Raw genomic sequence first — 15,000 nt, 5'->3', positions numbered from 1 at the left:
CTCAATCGGTGAAGGAGACACGACTTTCCGACTTGATCTTGCTTCGGGTGGCCGGACGAGCTGTCGATGGTCGTGCATGGGGTGGGGGGTGGTGCATGGGTGGAGAAGCCACAGGTGGGTGCGGGGGGGTGGGGCAGGGGTGGTCGGGGTGGGGTTGTGGATCGAGGGTGGAGCAGCAGGCACCGGGTGGGGGGGCCATGGGCGGAGGAGCTGCGGGTGTGCGGTGGGTGGGTGGAGGGCCGAACGAGCCATAGGTGGTTGAAGGGGGGTGCGGAGGCGGAAGCCGCAGGTGGCGCGGAGGTGGGCGCGAAGACGCCACGAGCAGAGGGAGGTGGAGGAGCCACGAAAAAGAAGGGAGAAAGGAAAAAAATATTTTTTAAAATAAAATAAAATATACAAAAAATGATAATATTTACTTATTTTAAAATTATTTTTCTTTTGACACTTGCTTGAATATTAAATAAGTTTTTAAAACTTTCTAAATTTTGGCGTGCTAAGTTCTTGGATTTATTAACTTCATGTTGTATCTTTAAGTGGGTTATGAACATATTGTCTGCGTTATCATTGGAAGAGTTGGAGATGTGGAAGGAGAGGATCGAAGGAGAAGGAAAAAAAAGATGCAAGAATTTAAAAATGATTAAAGATAAAAATAATAAGAAATGATGGTTGGGTCTCGATTTTGTCATCAACGGAAAAAAATCGCAACCCATGCATCGCATGGGTTTATATACTAGTGAGAATATTAAGATGGTTTTGTGCTAAAACTAGAAAGGATAGCTTTAGAAATGGATATATTAGAGGTGCTTTAGGACTTTCAAAAATGAAGAACAAAATAATGGAAGATCAGTGAATTGCGATGGTATGGACAAACAAAGATCTAAGGGGCCTTCAATAAGGAGAGGTACTTTAGTTTGTCATTAATAATGTAGGAAGAGGAGAGCAAGACTAAGATAACATGGATATAGATTGTGAGGAAAGATATATAAAAACTTGAAATAATATTAGACTAGGCCCTAAATAGGAATACATAGCAAATAAGGATCAAAAAGACCCCAAATAGTTGGACAAGGCCAGATGGTTATGGTTATTATTCTGAGGTTATGTAAATATTCTACTTGGTGTTGGAACCTGCTGGAACCACAACGCACAGAAAAGTTGGTGCCACCAAAACTTTCCTACAAGGCTTGATTTATTTTCTTCTTATCGGAATGATCTGTTGGAATCCCTTAATTTTAGGAATAGCAGATTATTAGGAATCAATTGTATATATTTTTTATTGTAATTAGTTTCCTATTCTAGGATAAATCCTTGGATACAAATAGGAGCTATTGTAAAGAGTTTTTTATCAATCAAATGAACAAAAATTCTCTCCAAAACCTATGTTCAACATGGTATTAGAGCTGAGCCAAACTTTCTTGGCATAACTCTACGAAACAAACTTAGGTTTTTTTGATCTTTTGGGTCAAGCTTCTTGGCAACATCTACAGGGGTTGGTGACTGTCACCACCCATCTTTAAAGGAAGATCTACCACTGATCAGCTTTCTCCGGTGACTTTTCCGGCTGTTCTTCTTTTCAGTGATCTCCCTCCTGTGTTGCGCCTTTGCCCAACCCTTGCCTGTAACTTGGTTTGCATTTTTGATTTTTTGGTGCATATCTCTTGTTTTCAGTTTTGCTCTTGTGTTTTTCCTTTCTGTTTATTGAAGAATGGTTGATGGAAAAAAGAGAGTAACTGAAACTAAAATGGGTTCTGTTAGTGATAATCCCTCCTTGCAAATTAGTCCTGTAAAGCTTGATGGAACCAATTATCTGGCATGGTCAAGATTCTGTCTCTTGTTCATTCAAGCTAGAGGACTGCAAGGGTATATTACTGGAGATAAACTAAAATCAGAAATTACTAGTTTCACCTATAGTCAGTGGGAATCAGAAAATTCTCTTGTGATGTCTTGGCTCATCAATTCTATGCAATCTCAGATAGCCCGCGGATATTTGCTATTAAACAGTGCTTCCATCATTTGGAATGCAGTTTCTCAAACCTATTCTCAAATGGGCAATGATGCACAGATTTATGAGCTACGAAACAAGGTTCATGGCACGAAACAAGGTGAGATGACTGTTGCTCAGTACTTTGCTGAATTGAGTGATTTATGGCAGGAACTGGACTACTCTTTCAGGCCACATGAGCTACTGATGCTGTTAAATTTCAGAAATTGATTGAAAAAGAGCACATCTATGACGTTCTTGCTGGCTTGAATATAGAGTATGATCGGATACGGGTCCAAGTGCTTGGAAAGGATTCCATGCCTTCCTTGAGGTAGACATACTCATATGTGCAATAAGAAGAGAGTTGAAGGAGTGCCATGATCTATTCAACCTCTATTGACAAGGTAGGGCTAGTAGCTACTTCTTTGCAAGAACAACCACATGTTCCTCAGCGTGGTTTATCAGACAAGGATCATTTACACTGTAACTACTGTGGCAAGTCTCAACATACAAAGGAATATTGCTGGAAACTGCATGGTCGTCCAACTAAGGGGGTGGAGGTAAACGGATGGGCTCATCTAGACCACAAGCAAATGTGTCTGAGACTGTAGATTTTTTTGAAGAAACAACTAATACTAAAATATTTTCCAATGAAGAAGTTCAATCCCTAAGACATTTGTTGTCACAGCTTGAATCTCAATCTACCACTGTTGCCTCTTCTAATTTTGTCAAATTAGGTAGCGCTTTTCTTGCCAATCTTGAAAAATCTTTTTGGATTATAGATTCTGGAGCAAACAAACACATGACAGGCTCTTCAAATAAATTCTCAACTTATTCCCCATGTTCAGGAAAAGAAAAAGTCCGCATAGCGGATGGGTCCTTAGCCAATATTTTTGGAATAGATTCTGTTGAATATACTTCTTCTATGAATCTAACTTCAGTTCTACATGTTCGTAGCTTTCCTATAAATCTTTTGTCTATTAGCTCTATCACTAAAGCTCTTAATTGCAAAATTAAATTTGTTTCTCACTCATTGCATATTTCAGGAGTTGAAAATAGAGAGAACGATTAGCAGTGGTAGATTGCAAGATGGCCTATATCTGCTGGATGACAGTTGTGGTTTCTCAAATCTTGGTACAAACTAAGCTTTGTTAGGACATTTTATGAGTGCTGATCAAGAGATCATCCAGTGGCATAAGAGATTAGGACATCCTTCTTTTTATGCTTTAGAAAGGTTATATCCTATTTTGTTTAGACAATGCAAATCAGATTTGCTAGTTTGTGATGCTTGTGAACTTACTAAACACACAAGACATTCTTATCCTTCAATAAATAATAGAAGTTTGGTTCCTTTTATGACTGTTCATTTTGATGTATGGGGGCCTACCCAAACAGTGTCTTTATCTGGTTATAGATGGTTTGTCACTTTTATTGATTGTTGCACTAGATTGACTTGGGTTTATTTGATGAAAGCAAAAAATGAAGTGTTTTCTTGTTTTCAACAATTTCACAAAATGATTTGTACACAGTTTGATGCTCAGGTTAAAATTTTAAGAACTGATAATGGTATAGAATGCATAAATGGAGTCTTTCGTGCCGATTTGAATTCACAAGGAATCTTGCATCAAACTAGTTGTGTAAATACTAGTGCACAAAATGAGATGTCTGAGAGAAAGAATAGACATTTGCTTGAGGTGGCTCGATCTCTTATGTTTACTATGAATCTTCCTACACCTTATTGCGGGGATGTTGTTCTTTCTATAGCATATCTTATTAATAGAATGCTCCTTAGAACACTAAACTTTAAGAGTCCTTTAGGATGCTCCAGGGAACCAATTCTTGTACTGTTCCCCCCAAAGATTTTTGGTTGTGTTTGTTTTATTCATAAGACAAATGTTAGGAAGTTAGAACCTAGAGCTCTTAAATGTGTGTTTGTGGGTTACACTGGAACTCAATAGGGATATAAATGTTATCATTCCCCTTTAAAGAAATATTTTGTGAGCATGGATGTCATATTTAGGAAATTTGAGCCTTATTTCTCCACCCAATCACCTCTTCAGGGGGAGCATAAGAAGGAAGAGGTGTCTTCCCCTTCTCATTTTTTGGGGGAGACTCTTAGGCTTGAGCCAAACCTTAGTGATGATGTTAAGGACAAACCACCTCAAACCCCTGGGAGATTGAATAGATTGGATTTGAGAACCTACACACGTCGGAACAAGACAGATATAGTCATTGAACATGATACACCTGATCAACTAGCATCCCTGAATTCAGTTCCTGAACATCCTAAGGAATTATGTGGTGAGTTTCCTTTGATTCTTGATGATACTAATCCTGATTCTGAGTCTAATTCTAATTCCTCTATTGATGATCTTGATATTTCCATTGCTCTCAGAAAAGGAGTCAGGACTTGTACTGAACATCCTATCTCCAATTTTCTTTTCTATGATTCTTTGTCTCCTTCCTATAGAGCCTTTGTCTTGTCTGTTTCTTCTGTTTCTATCTCACAGGATTGGAAGGAAGCGTATCTTGATTCAAAATAGAAGGCAGCTATGGTTGAGGAGATGAGGGCTTAGGCAAAAAATGAGACATGGAATCTTATTACTCCTCCTTTGGGAAAGAAACCAATTGGATACAAGTGGGTGTTCACAGTAAAACATAGAGTGGATGGTTCAATTAAAAGGTACAAGGCCAGATTAGTGGCAAAAAGCTTCACACAGACCTATGGAGTGGATTATTAGGAGACCTTTGCTCCTGTTGCAAAGATGAATACTATTAGAAAATTGTTATCATGTACTGCAAATCTTGAGTGGGACTTACAGCAGTTTGATGTTAAGAATGCCTTTTTACATGGAGACTTAGAGAAAGAAGTGTACATGAAAATTCTCCTAGGATTTGATGATGAAAAAACCAAAGGAAAGGTTTGTAGATAGAAAAAGGCATTATATGGTCTGAAGCAATCACCAAGAGCATGGTTTGACAGATTTAGTAGGGCCATGACCTTCTTTGGATTCTATCAAAGCAATGCTGATCATATCTTGTTTATGAAATATTGTAGCGGTAAGATCACATTACTTATTATTTATGTTGATGATATAGTTGTGACTGGAGACGATAAGGAGGAGATTGCCCGTGTAAAAGAACTCTTGGCTCGGGAGTTTGAAATTAAAGACTTGGATAGATTACGGTATTTTCTTGGAATAGAGGTTGCCATATCAGATAAAGGAATCTTTATTTCTCAAAAGAAATATATACCGGATCTCCTGGAAGAAACAGGTATATTGGAATGTAAACCTGCAGAATCTCCAATTGAAGCTAATCATAGATTGCAAGCAAGAGTTGGGGAATCAGTTGACTTAAGGAGATATCAGAGGCTGGTTGGGAGATTGATTTATCTCTTACACACTAGACCAGATATAGCATATGTCGTGTGTCTAGTGAGCCAATATATGCATGATCCTTGTGAATCCCACTCAGAAGCTGTTTTTCACATTCTGAGATATCTGAAATCTACACCTGGAAAAGGACTTATATTCTTAAAGCATGGCCATCTTCAGATAAAAGCTTTTACAGATGCAGATTGGGTTGGATTTCTTGATAATAGAAGGTCAACATCAGGTTATTGTACATTTGTTGGTGGTAATATGCTTACCTGGAGAAGCAAAAAGCAAAATGTGACAGCAAGATCAAGTGCAGAAGCGGAATATAGAGCCAAGGCACAGAGCATCTGTGAATTATTGTGGTTATGAAAATTGATGGAGGAACCGAAGCTGTCAGAAACAAATGATTTGTCCTTATTCTATGATAACAAAGCTACGATCATATAAAAGCTTTTACAGATGCAGATTGGGTTGGATCTCTTGATAATAGAAGGTCAACATCAGGTTATTGTACATTTGTTGGTGGTAATCTGCTTACCTGGAGAAGCAAAAAGCAAAATATGACAGCAAGATCAAGTGCAGAAGCGGAATATAGAGCCAAGGCACAGAGCATCTGTGAATTATTGTGGTTATGAAAATTGATGGAGGAACTGAAGCTGTCAGAAACAAATGATTTGTCCTTGTTTTATGATAACAAAGCTACGATCATATAGTGCACAATCCAGTCTAGCATGATCGGACCAAGCATATATAAATTGATCGACATTTCATAAAGGAGAAAATAGTGAATGGATCTTTGAGTGTCTCTTATGTGACTTCGAAGGAGCAGTTGGCCGACGTGTTCACGAAAGGTCTAAGCAACGGATTATTTCATACTCTAGTTTGCAAGTTGGGCATGTGTAATATACATGAACGAACTTCAGGGGGAGTGTTGGAACCTGCTGGAACCACAACGCATAGAAAAGTTGGTGCCACCAAAACTTTCCTACAAGGCCTGATTTATTTCCTTTTTATCGGAATGATCTGTTGGAATCCCTTAATTTTAGGAATAGCAGATTATTAGGAATCAATTGTATATATTTTTTATTGTAATTAGTTTCCTATTCTAGGACAAATCCTTGTATATAAATAGGAGCTGTTGTAAAGAGTTTTTTTATCAATCAAATACAAAAATTCTCTCCAAAACCTGTGTCCAACACTTGGTATATCTATATTTCTATGAATAACAAAATATTGTTTTGTATGATGATAAATGTTGCATGCATTTTATCTACAACATTTTGCTCGTTTAATCTTAATCACTACATTTTAAAGCCTTGTGGATAGTCCAATTTCCCTTATACCTTCGTACTCTGTTTATTTACTTGACATACTTTTATTCTGTATTCATAATTCTATGCCATAATCTCATTCTATTACTACTATTATGATTTGATATCTAGTTTTATATTTGACTTTTCTTTCTAATTTTTGTTTTCTCAGCGCTAGTAGTAAAAGTGAACTTCAAAAAGTATATTCCAATAGAAAATGGAGACACCCATTCAAATCTTAAAGATTCAGAATGTGCTAATCCTATCAATGCTGAATTGGATGATGGAATTGGCCCTGAGCTCTCAGTATTGTATGACAATGATAAAGGTACTCATATCCTTGAAGGCTTGGAAATTTTTGCAAGTAGTCACCTTTTCTTTTGTTGAACATGCTCATTGTTGAGCTTTTCTTTTTGTTTGATTTCATAATATTTGTCTTTGGATTTTTAAATATTACATGGAAAAATTGGAGTAAAAAAGGATATGGATGTTAGTTTTACCCAAGATTGGTTTTAATAGTGCATACTGTCCTATATTGGGCTTATCGTACCATATCAGTACTTAATTGATACTTGGCACAGGGGATGTACTGAGTATGGGAATACCAAATTGACCAATATGGACATTGTACAAACATGGTACTGGTACGTGTATGTGAACTGGTATTATGAACCTTGGTCTTACCTAACTATGATCAATATTCAATAGATAGACAAAATGAAACTCATAGAATGCACAATGATATATTGTTGTAGAGATATAGAAGGAAATTTTAAGTTTCCATCTAGAATGCTTTGGATTTTATTTTCCAGAAACTGGTAAATGAAGCTTTAAAGAAATGATGTGGATATGGCTGGCTTAGAAATCAAAAGTAGCAGCTGAGAAATAGTGATTTTCCATGGAAAATTTTGATCCTTTTTGTTTCTTGCACTCATGACATCTGAAAGGGAATCTAGTTATATATTTAGATTGCAGAGATCTGATAATCTGCAGATTTTGTGAAAGTTGGGCCATTGTCATCAATATGTCATATGTGAAGGATTATGTTTAAGGGGCAGGATAATTCATATTTTCATAATTTTTTACTTAGTGATGTTGGTTGTGATAGGAATTAGAGGTTCCTAATTATTTTATAATTCAATCGTGATTTTTTCATAATAAAGTATATGGATGCTTAAGTGTTGTACAACAGGACAAATCAAGCTAGTCAAAGGTGAAAGGCGCCCTTAAGGCATTTAGGAGGTCTAACGCCTTGAGGCGAGAGGTGCTAAAAATGCGCTTGTTTGAGTGAAATAAGGTGCAAAAATTGGAGAAAAAAAGTAAAAAAATTGATATATAAATAAATAACAACTAGAGATGATTATGGTAACATGAATTACCATATAATTAATAATTTAAGCATAAAACATATATAAAACAGTAAAATGCTCAACTGGTTCAACATAAAATATATGATAACAAGCCATAGGCAGCTCTATTCATGAATGAAACAGAAAACATAACAAGCTCTAAAGTTCATCAATGGAGTCTCATAAATAAAACAAAAAATATAAACAGTCCTAAAGTCGAATTATATAAATGAATCAAAAAAGATAAACAGCCCTAAAGCCTAAAGTTCATCAATGGAATCATCAGATTTAGTTCCACTTCCATAGTTGTTATCACTTTCATCTTCTCCTCCTTCATTGGATTTATATCTTTTAACATCTTCTTTTGTCTCATCTGAATCAGCCTCTGTCTCTTCAATATTAGGAGCCAAGAAGTTAAATGGGGTGGCCTTTTAGGTTTTTTACACTTTTCAGCCATTAAAAAAAATAGTCATAGAGTTCACTAACATGTCAAAGGCAAGCACTTTGCCTCACTGAGAAAGGCCCTAAAAGACGCCAAAGGCATGTGCTTGAGTGAAGGGGCATCGCCTGAAGCATCAAGGGGCGATGACCCCTTCCAGCGCCTCGCTTGAGTGCTTGAGGCGTGCCTTTTGGTGCTTTTGACATCACTGGGACAAATGATAGACAATATCAAGAAAGGAATTTTTTTTGGTAACAAGGACAATCAATTACCAAAGAATAATAATATTATTATCCAAAACATCATTAGAAGTTTAAAGAACCATTATTGTCACCTAGAACAATCAAATGACACAATACTTATTGTTTTCATATGTATCCTTTGCCTATATCTTTCGATTTCTTTTTGACCATATACTTTTATTAAATCTTATCCACTTTGGATCCTTTTGGTATGTGCTAACACATTTAGGTTTAGTTTGGTTGGTTGTAAGTGAAGCTGTCATTTTTATTTAAACTTGCCTCGTGGTCATGATGAGGCTCTCCATTTATGCCTTGAGGCGTAGGAAGTATTGATACTTCAAATTATATGTCATTTCTATATTTGACGTGTATTTCACTGCGATACTTGCGGGTGCTGCTTAATTATTTTAAGTGTCTTATTGTTCAGAAAAAGGATTCTGATGCATCTTGGAAATTGCCTAGGATACCTTTTTGATACCTCGAAGATGTGGTGTTTGGTAAATTTTTTAGATTTCATGACATTGATGTCATTGTTTGGAATATATTATGCATATGTGTGTGTGACATTGATGTCATCATTTGGAATATGTGTGTGTGTGTGTGTGTGGAATATATATATGGGCATTGTTCAAACTCCTGTGAGATGCATCCTTTCTCCTTAAATTTCTATGAGAGTTATACACTCTCTTACACATGTTATACACTCTCTTCCACATGTTTTCAAAGGGTTACTCTGCTTCCTCACAATCGCACCCAAACCTACTCTTGCACCTCATCTTTCTTTACATAATTAAGTTGCACTTTAAATTTTTCATAAACTGCCATGACCTAAAACTCCATTCTGCAAAATCTGAATATGACTACAATTATGATCTATCAGTGGCCAGAAATTTATATCAACCATTGGCTGTGGAAGCAAAAAAATTTCTAATTTTTTCTTCAAATTATTTACTCATTGGGATAAGTGTCTAATTGATTATACAGAGCAAACTAAAGTACCATCGATATTAGACTTCCTTATAGTTGCACCCACTGTAAGCTGAACCATGCCGAATTGGTAAGTTTGGACTGTATGGAACCAGACTGCTGAGATTGGTCCGTTACCGGTGCAGTTCAGCTGATAGAAATGGGTTACAAGTGGCTCTGATTGTAACCTATGTCTTGTTCGATGCCCTTGGTCCCCATTTGAAGACCTCAGTTCCTGTCAAGCTTGTTCAAAACTCTTGTTCCCCATCAACGACGACAATGTACAATGACCTAGGTGAGTCTCTTTCTTTGCCCCTCTCTCTCTCGGTCTCCATCATCAGATCTAGAGCTCCTGAAGCTCTCAAAGCTCCTCATCGATGGCTTGAAGCTTTTGAAGCCCTTGCTTCCCCTCTCTCTCTCTCTCTCTCCCCTTCTCCTACCTCCTCCTCTGGCCTCTGTTCCCTCACGAAGCCATCGATAGATGCCTTGGCCTCATCTCTCTCTCTCTCTATATATATATCTCTATCTCTATCTCTCAGGTTAGTTTAGAGGCCTCGGCCTCTCTCTCCTTCTCCCTCTTCCCCCTCTCTCTCCTTCCTCCTCTCCCCCTCTCTCTCTTTCTCTATCTCTTTTCCTCCTCTCCTTCTCCGTCTTCCCCTCCCTCTTGGTATGCTTTGGCACAGTATGATATGGACCCATACTGTACTAATTTGGTAGTCAGCCAGTACGAGCCCTAGCACTGGTTTGGCAGACCTAGATTACACCCAATTGCATTTACAAACCCAGAATTATAGCAGTTTGTCATGTTCCTTCACTTTAAACTGCACAAAATGGCTTATTAGAGCTACAACTATATCTTTCATTATTAGTATGTTCCAACACACTCTCTATTACTCTTATAGCAACTATTCAACGAGGCACACGTTACCTTATGACACATCAAAAGTGGCTCCATATGTAGATTATAAATACTTCAAGTAAACTAGTGGCCTAAACAAATAAGCCTCTCACTTTGCAATATGATGAGTGAGGGTGAGCTACACAACTTAGTAAGTAGGCAAAGATAGTCAACAAGATAGGATGAAACACTCAACTGAGGTAATAACATTTGATGTTCAATCCCACATACAGTAACATAATACATCTCGTATGAGTTAAAAAGTAGTAACTTTTACCAATACTATTTGTTTTTAAGAAGTTGGATTATACTTTTATTTTTTTGAGAGAAAGGGAGGGAGACACTTGCACTACAATTATCTAAATGCATATCATTGGGGAAGCACCTCTCAAGAATCAAATTGAGAACCTCTAGTTGCTAAGCAGAGGAGTGCAGCCACTAGAGGCAAGCCCCTGTTCAGTAAAAGTTGGAATAAATTTAAAAACACATGTTACTAGCAAATCAATACTGACTATAAGTAACCAATTATTATGACTGTTGATCGAGGGTTCACTGATCAATAGGCCCACTAGATAAGGTTTATCCTAACCTGCTATTATGCATACTGCTTGGGTTTCTCTCATGCAACAATTATCATACATGTTGGTTAGGGTTCGGGAAACCAAATATTATGCTTGCTGGTTCGGGGTTCATTTACATTCATTTAACAGATGTTTTAATTTTAGTCCATGAAACACAAGACTTATAAGACACATGGCAGCTAACAAATATTTCAATAGGAATTAGCTCAGTATCATAATGATCTTGAAATTCAGAGTGAACAATAAATTCTCAGCTACAGACTAAAGGCCAAATGTATGATTTAATTTTTACATCAGTATCTGAATTTCACATAGTTATACATGATTTCAATGCATGACATAAGTAGAGGCTTCACTCAAAACCATAGTAAATTACCTAAGGAAATGAGAATTGTCAAATTTGAGTCATAGGTAGATACAAAATCCAATCAGACATAATTCTTGTCCTTTGTGAAGAAGTTTCAAATTTGATGCATAAAAGAGAACACCCAAATGCACGAGGCTCTTGCCACTGTGGGGTATGAGGAGGGCCAGATGTTTGAAGCCTTACCCCTGCATGCAGAGAGGTCGTTTCCGTATTTTGAACAAATGACATCCAGGTCAACATGAAGCAACCTTTTACTGTTGTGCTAAGACCCACTTAATTTGAAAGCTGCTGATAAAAAGAAAAAATCAAGAAACAAAGGTTGCAAAATTAGTTTAAGGAGAAAGTGAGAAAACAGATATTCCAAAATAAGTACTATGATCCAAGTAACTCTTTTGATTTCAAAGCTACTGAAAGAAAGCCAACAAGGACAGATCCCAAAATTAATTTAGTTCACAGAAAAGAAGAATAAGAGAGTTGAAATGCAGCACCATCATCAAACTATGGGAAGATGAGTATCATATGGATTTCTGGCCTAAAGCTTCACACCACCATTCTTCCTTTGTTCTAGCTGACTATCTATTCTTTACTCTCTTGCCATCAATTGTTGCCTTGTTTATAGATTGTTGAAATTTTCTGGAGTAGCAAAAATGACAACAGGGTTGAATCCTCCTTGCATTGCTGGGTAATTTCTGATGATGTGTTCATCCACCGTAAGTGGTAGTTAGGTGTCACTATTGCAAACTTGTGAGCTATTTCACAGGCATGAGGTGGCAGCTTAAAGAAAATGAGCATGTGGTGCTAATCCCTAAATAAGCATGAAGTGGTGGTTCAAGCATGATGTGGCTGTCTCACAAATAGGCATGAGGTGGCTGTTAACTAAAAAAGCATGAGGCCACCAAATTTTGTAGTATGTTTAACCTAGTTCCTAAACTCTCTGATTTAAGCTTAGGGTCTCAGGAGCAATCAAATTTTACTCCCAGGATCTCCTATACAATTCTGGGACAACACTGCCGAAATAAATTTAATTCTAAGTAGATCTTATGCACACATATTTTTAGTCTTATAATTTATCTAGCTTAATATTATACAAGTAATTATAAATAAGATGCTACAAAGTTGGAGTATTATATGAACAATATGATGATGTTAACCAAATGTCAGATACTTAATGAATTGGTCAAACAGCCAACTCTGAACATAACACTTATGTCCTTTTCTTTGCAATTTCATATGATTTAAAGGAAATCTATGAAGCAAATTCAATTGTATATGTAATGGCACATGATGATTTTATTTTAATTTGTCTTTTGGGCTTATAGCCTTATGCTTTGTTCGCCAATAATGGAGGCAATTCTGTTACAAACTTTGAAATTATTCCTTTTCCATATATGCTCTTAAAGTTTAGGGAACCTTAGCCCAGATTACATTTCTGAGAATGTATTTCTCGACTCACCAATTGACCTTTCAGGTTATTATGGCAAACTTTATCTTGTCCAAAGATGCCTTGGCTAGGAATTCAAATTGATATCATTGGCCTCATTTCCATTCTACAGGTTCTGATGATTAAGATCGATACAAACACACACAGCATACTGTATACATGCATAACATGTTGCTATGTCATTATCTTATAATGCTTTTGTATATGTTCACACATGGATTATGTAATGATCATTAAGATCCAGGCATTGGAATAAGGCGGGAGCAGGAATGAGAATAGACAGAGGGAGTGATAAACTTTGTATTGCTCATATTTTAAAGTGTCACTGGATATTGAATCAAGAGTGCATTGTGTGAACAAGCTTGAGATAGTAATTAATTCTAAATCATGTTCAATGAATATTGTTGAATATATGCTATGTTGTCTTTCTAGTTGCAGTTATCACCCTGTAATTATTTATAACACCTTCATGTGGAATGTGGTATTTACTCAGTGCTTGTCCCTCATGTTCTATTAGCTAATATATGAACCAAAACAAGTCAGAAGCCTCTAACTATCGAATGCTATACTTCTCCAATTGAACTTTGAAGTACCCTCCTCCCTCTTGAAGCAAAAAAAAAAAACTTTCCTTATTTGTTTCATGCTTTATCCATGGTTCTCCTTGGTTTTGCAATGTCACATTCTCAATAATGGTAGAAAAGGAAAAATTACACTTACACCCTCTCGACTTTGACCCTTTCGCATGCACACCTTGTTGACTTTTAAAAGTTTCGATTAACTTTTGATTTTTCATCGATATAGCCCTTCTATCCATATTTGTCAGTTGTCTCATAGTGTAAATCACCATGTGACTATCACGTACTGATGTTGAGAGTTTTCTTCTCAAATTACTCTGGTCTGACGGAAGAGCTTATGATAGCGAGGCTATTGGTACCAAGTAATGGGATCATGTGATTTTCTCTGGTTCTCCCCATTTAATGGGTTGTTACTGAACAAAGGGAGAGAGGATTAGAAGGGGGGGGGAGGTACCATGGAAGCAAGCTCGATGTCTCCTCCAGTGACATCATCCATTACTGCCACCATGGAAGAAGATCACCTCTACAGAGCTCCTGTGCTACCCTCTCCAAACAGCAAAATTTTTAAGTGACATAATGTCAAAAATATGGGGGTTGAAGACTGCCACCACTTCTTGGGCATGACATGCTAAAGTGTGAGGTTCTGGAGGCGCTCTTAGTATACGCCAAGCCGGTACTACCACACAGTGCATTGGTCAGCATACTTCTGTGGACCCTCATTGTTAAGCTGCCATTGTTTGTTCTAGATGTCCCATGTCCTAAGGGAAAACACCACCACTCGTCTACTCTTCAATTGTTTATGGATTGACTTCTGCTTGACCTTGCCGGCCAATATAGCCTTCAAAATCACACAAAAGAAAACCTTGAAACAAGAAAATTTCATAAAATTCCAACATTTGTGATCAAAAGGGGCTGGATTCAGTTTCAGATTGACCTTGTAGACCCCTAGGTCAAAGGCATTCCCAAGGGGCCATTGCAATTGGAGGGCCTCCTGAGGGGTTGCATTATGGAAGGAGGATGAAGATTGAGGAGTGGATTGGTCGCCATTAGACTAGATAGCATCAGAGTCAGACTCGTCGATGCCGAGGGAATTGAGCAAAAGCCAGCAGAGGGGAGGAGGGGGCAAGATAGGAGACATCTCGAGAGGATGGCATAGGAGGAAGCAGGAGGCCATGAGAGGAGCTTCTCTCTCGTCTTCTTTCTTTTTGGCTTAAACCCTCTTTAGAAGCCTTAGTGCTTTGGATTGCTTGTAATTCAGGGAGAGGCTATGGTTGTTTGGTACTTGTCTTGATATAACCACGCATATGGCCATTGGTTTTGGTAAAACAATCATTTTGTATATCACCAAGAAAAAATAAAGTTCCGCCAAGAATAATTTAGATTCTCAAACCAACATTTGCATCTCATACCCTAGCCTTTATATTAGCAATAGAATTAGTGAAAGTATTTATAATTCTGAACTAATTTAAAA

General features: G+C 37.3%; 1 protein-coding gene across 19 annotated transcripts in view; it reads left to right on the top strand.

Moving 5' to 3' along the window:
- The window catches only part of LOC105032869 (protein TPX2), a 60,938-nt gene that overhangs the window by 29,521 nt on the left and 16,417 nt on the right, over nt 1-15,000 (top strand). For 5 of the 19 annotated variants that reach the window (XR_012135871.1, XM_073246784.1, XM_073246787.1 and 2 more), the window contains exons 1-3: nt 256-2,541; nt 3,028-3,115; nt 6,844-6,999. Coding sequence is in view for 12 of the 19 variants with exons in the window: in XM_073246784.1 (XP_073102885.1) it covers nt 2,359-2,541; nt 3,028-3,115; nt 6,844-6,999 (427 nt within the window). In the remaining 7 variants the exon portion in view is untranslated. Of the gene's footprint in view, nt 1-254; nt 2,542-3,027; nt 3,116-6,843; nt 7,000-15,000 lie in introns of those variants that run through there. The other 14 variants (XR_012135874.1, XR_012135873.1, XR_012135877.1 and 11 more) reach the window with 10 other exon arrangements.

This window comes from Elaeis guineensis, chromosome 12 (genome assembly GCF_000442705.2).
Source record: "Elaeis guineensis isolate ETL-2024a chromosome 12, EG11, whole genome shotgun sequence".
NCBI classification, from domain to species: Eukaryota; Viridiplantae; Streptophyta; class Magnoliopsida; order Arecales; family Arecaceae; genus Elaeis; species Elaeis guineensis.
The sequence above is the reverse complement of the archived record's forward strand: the minus strand, read 5'-3'. Positions and strand labels throughout refer to the sequence as shown.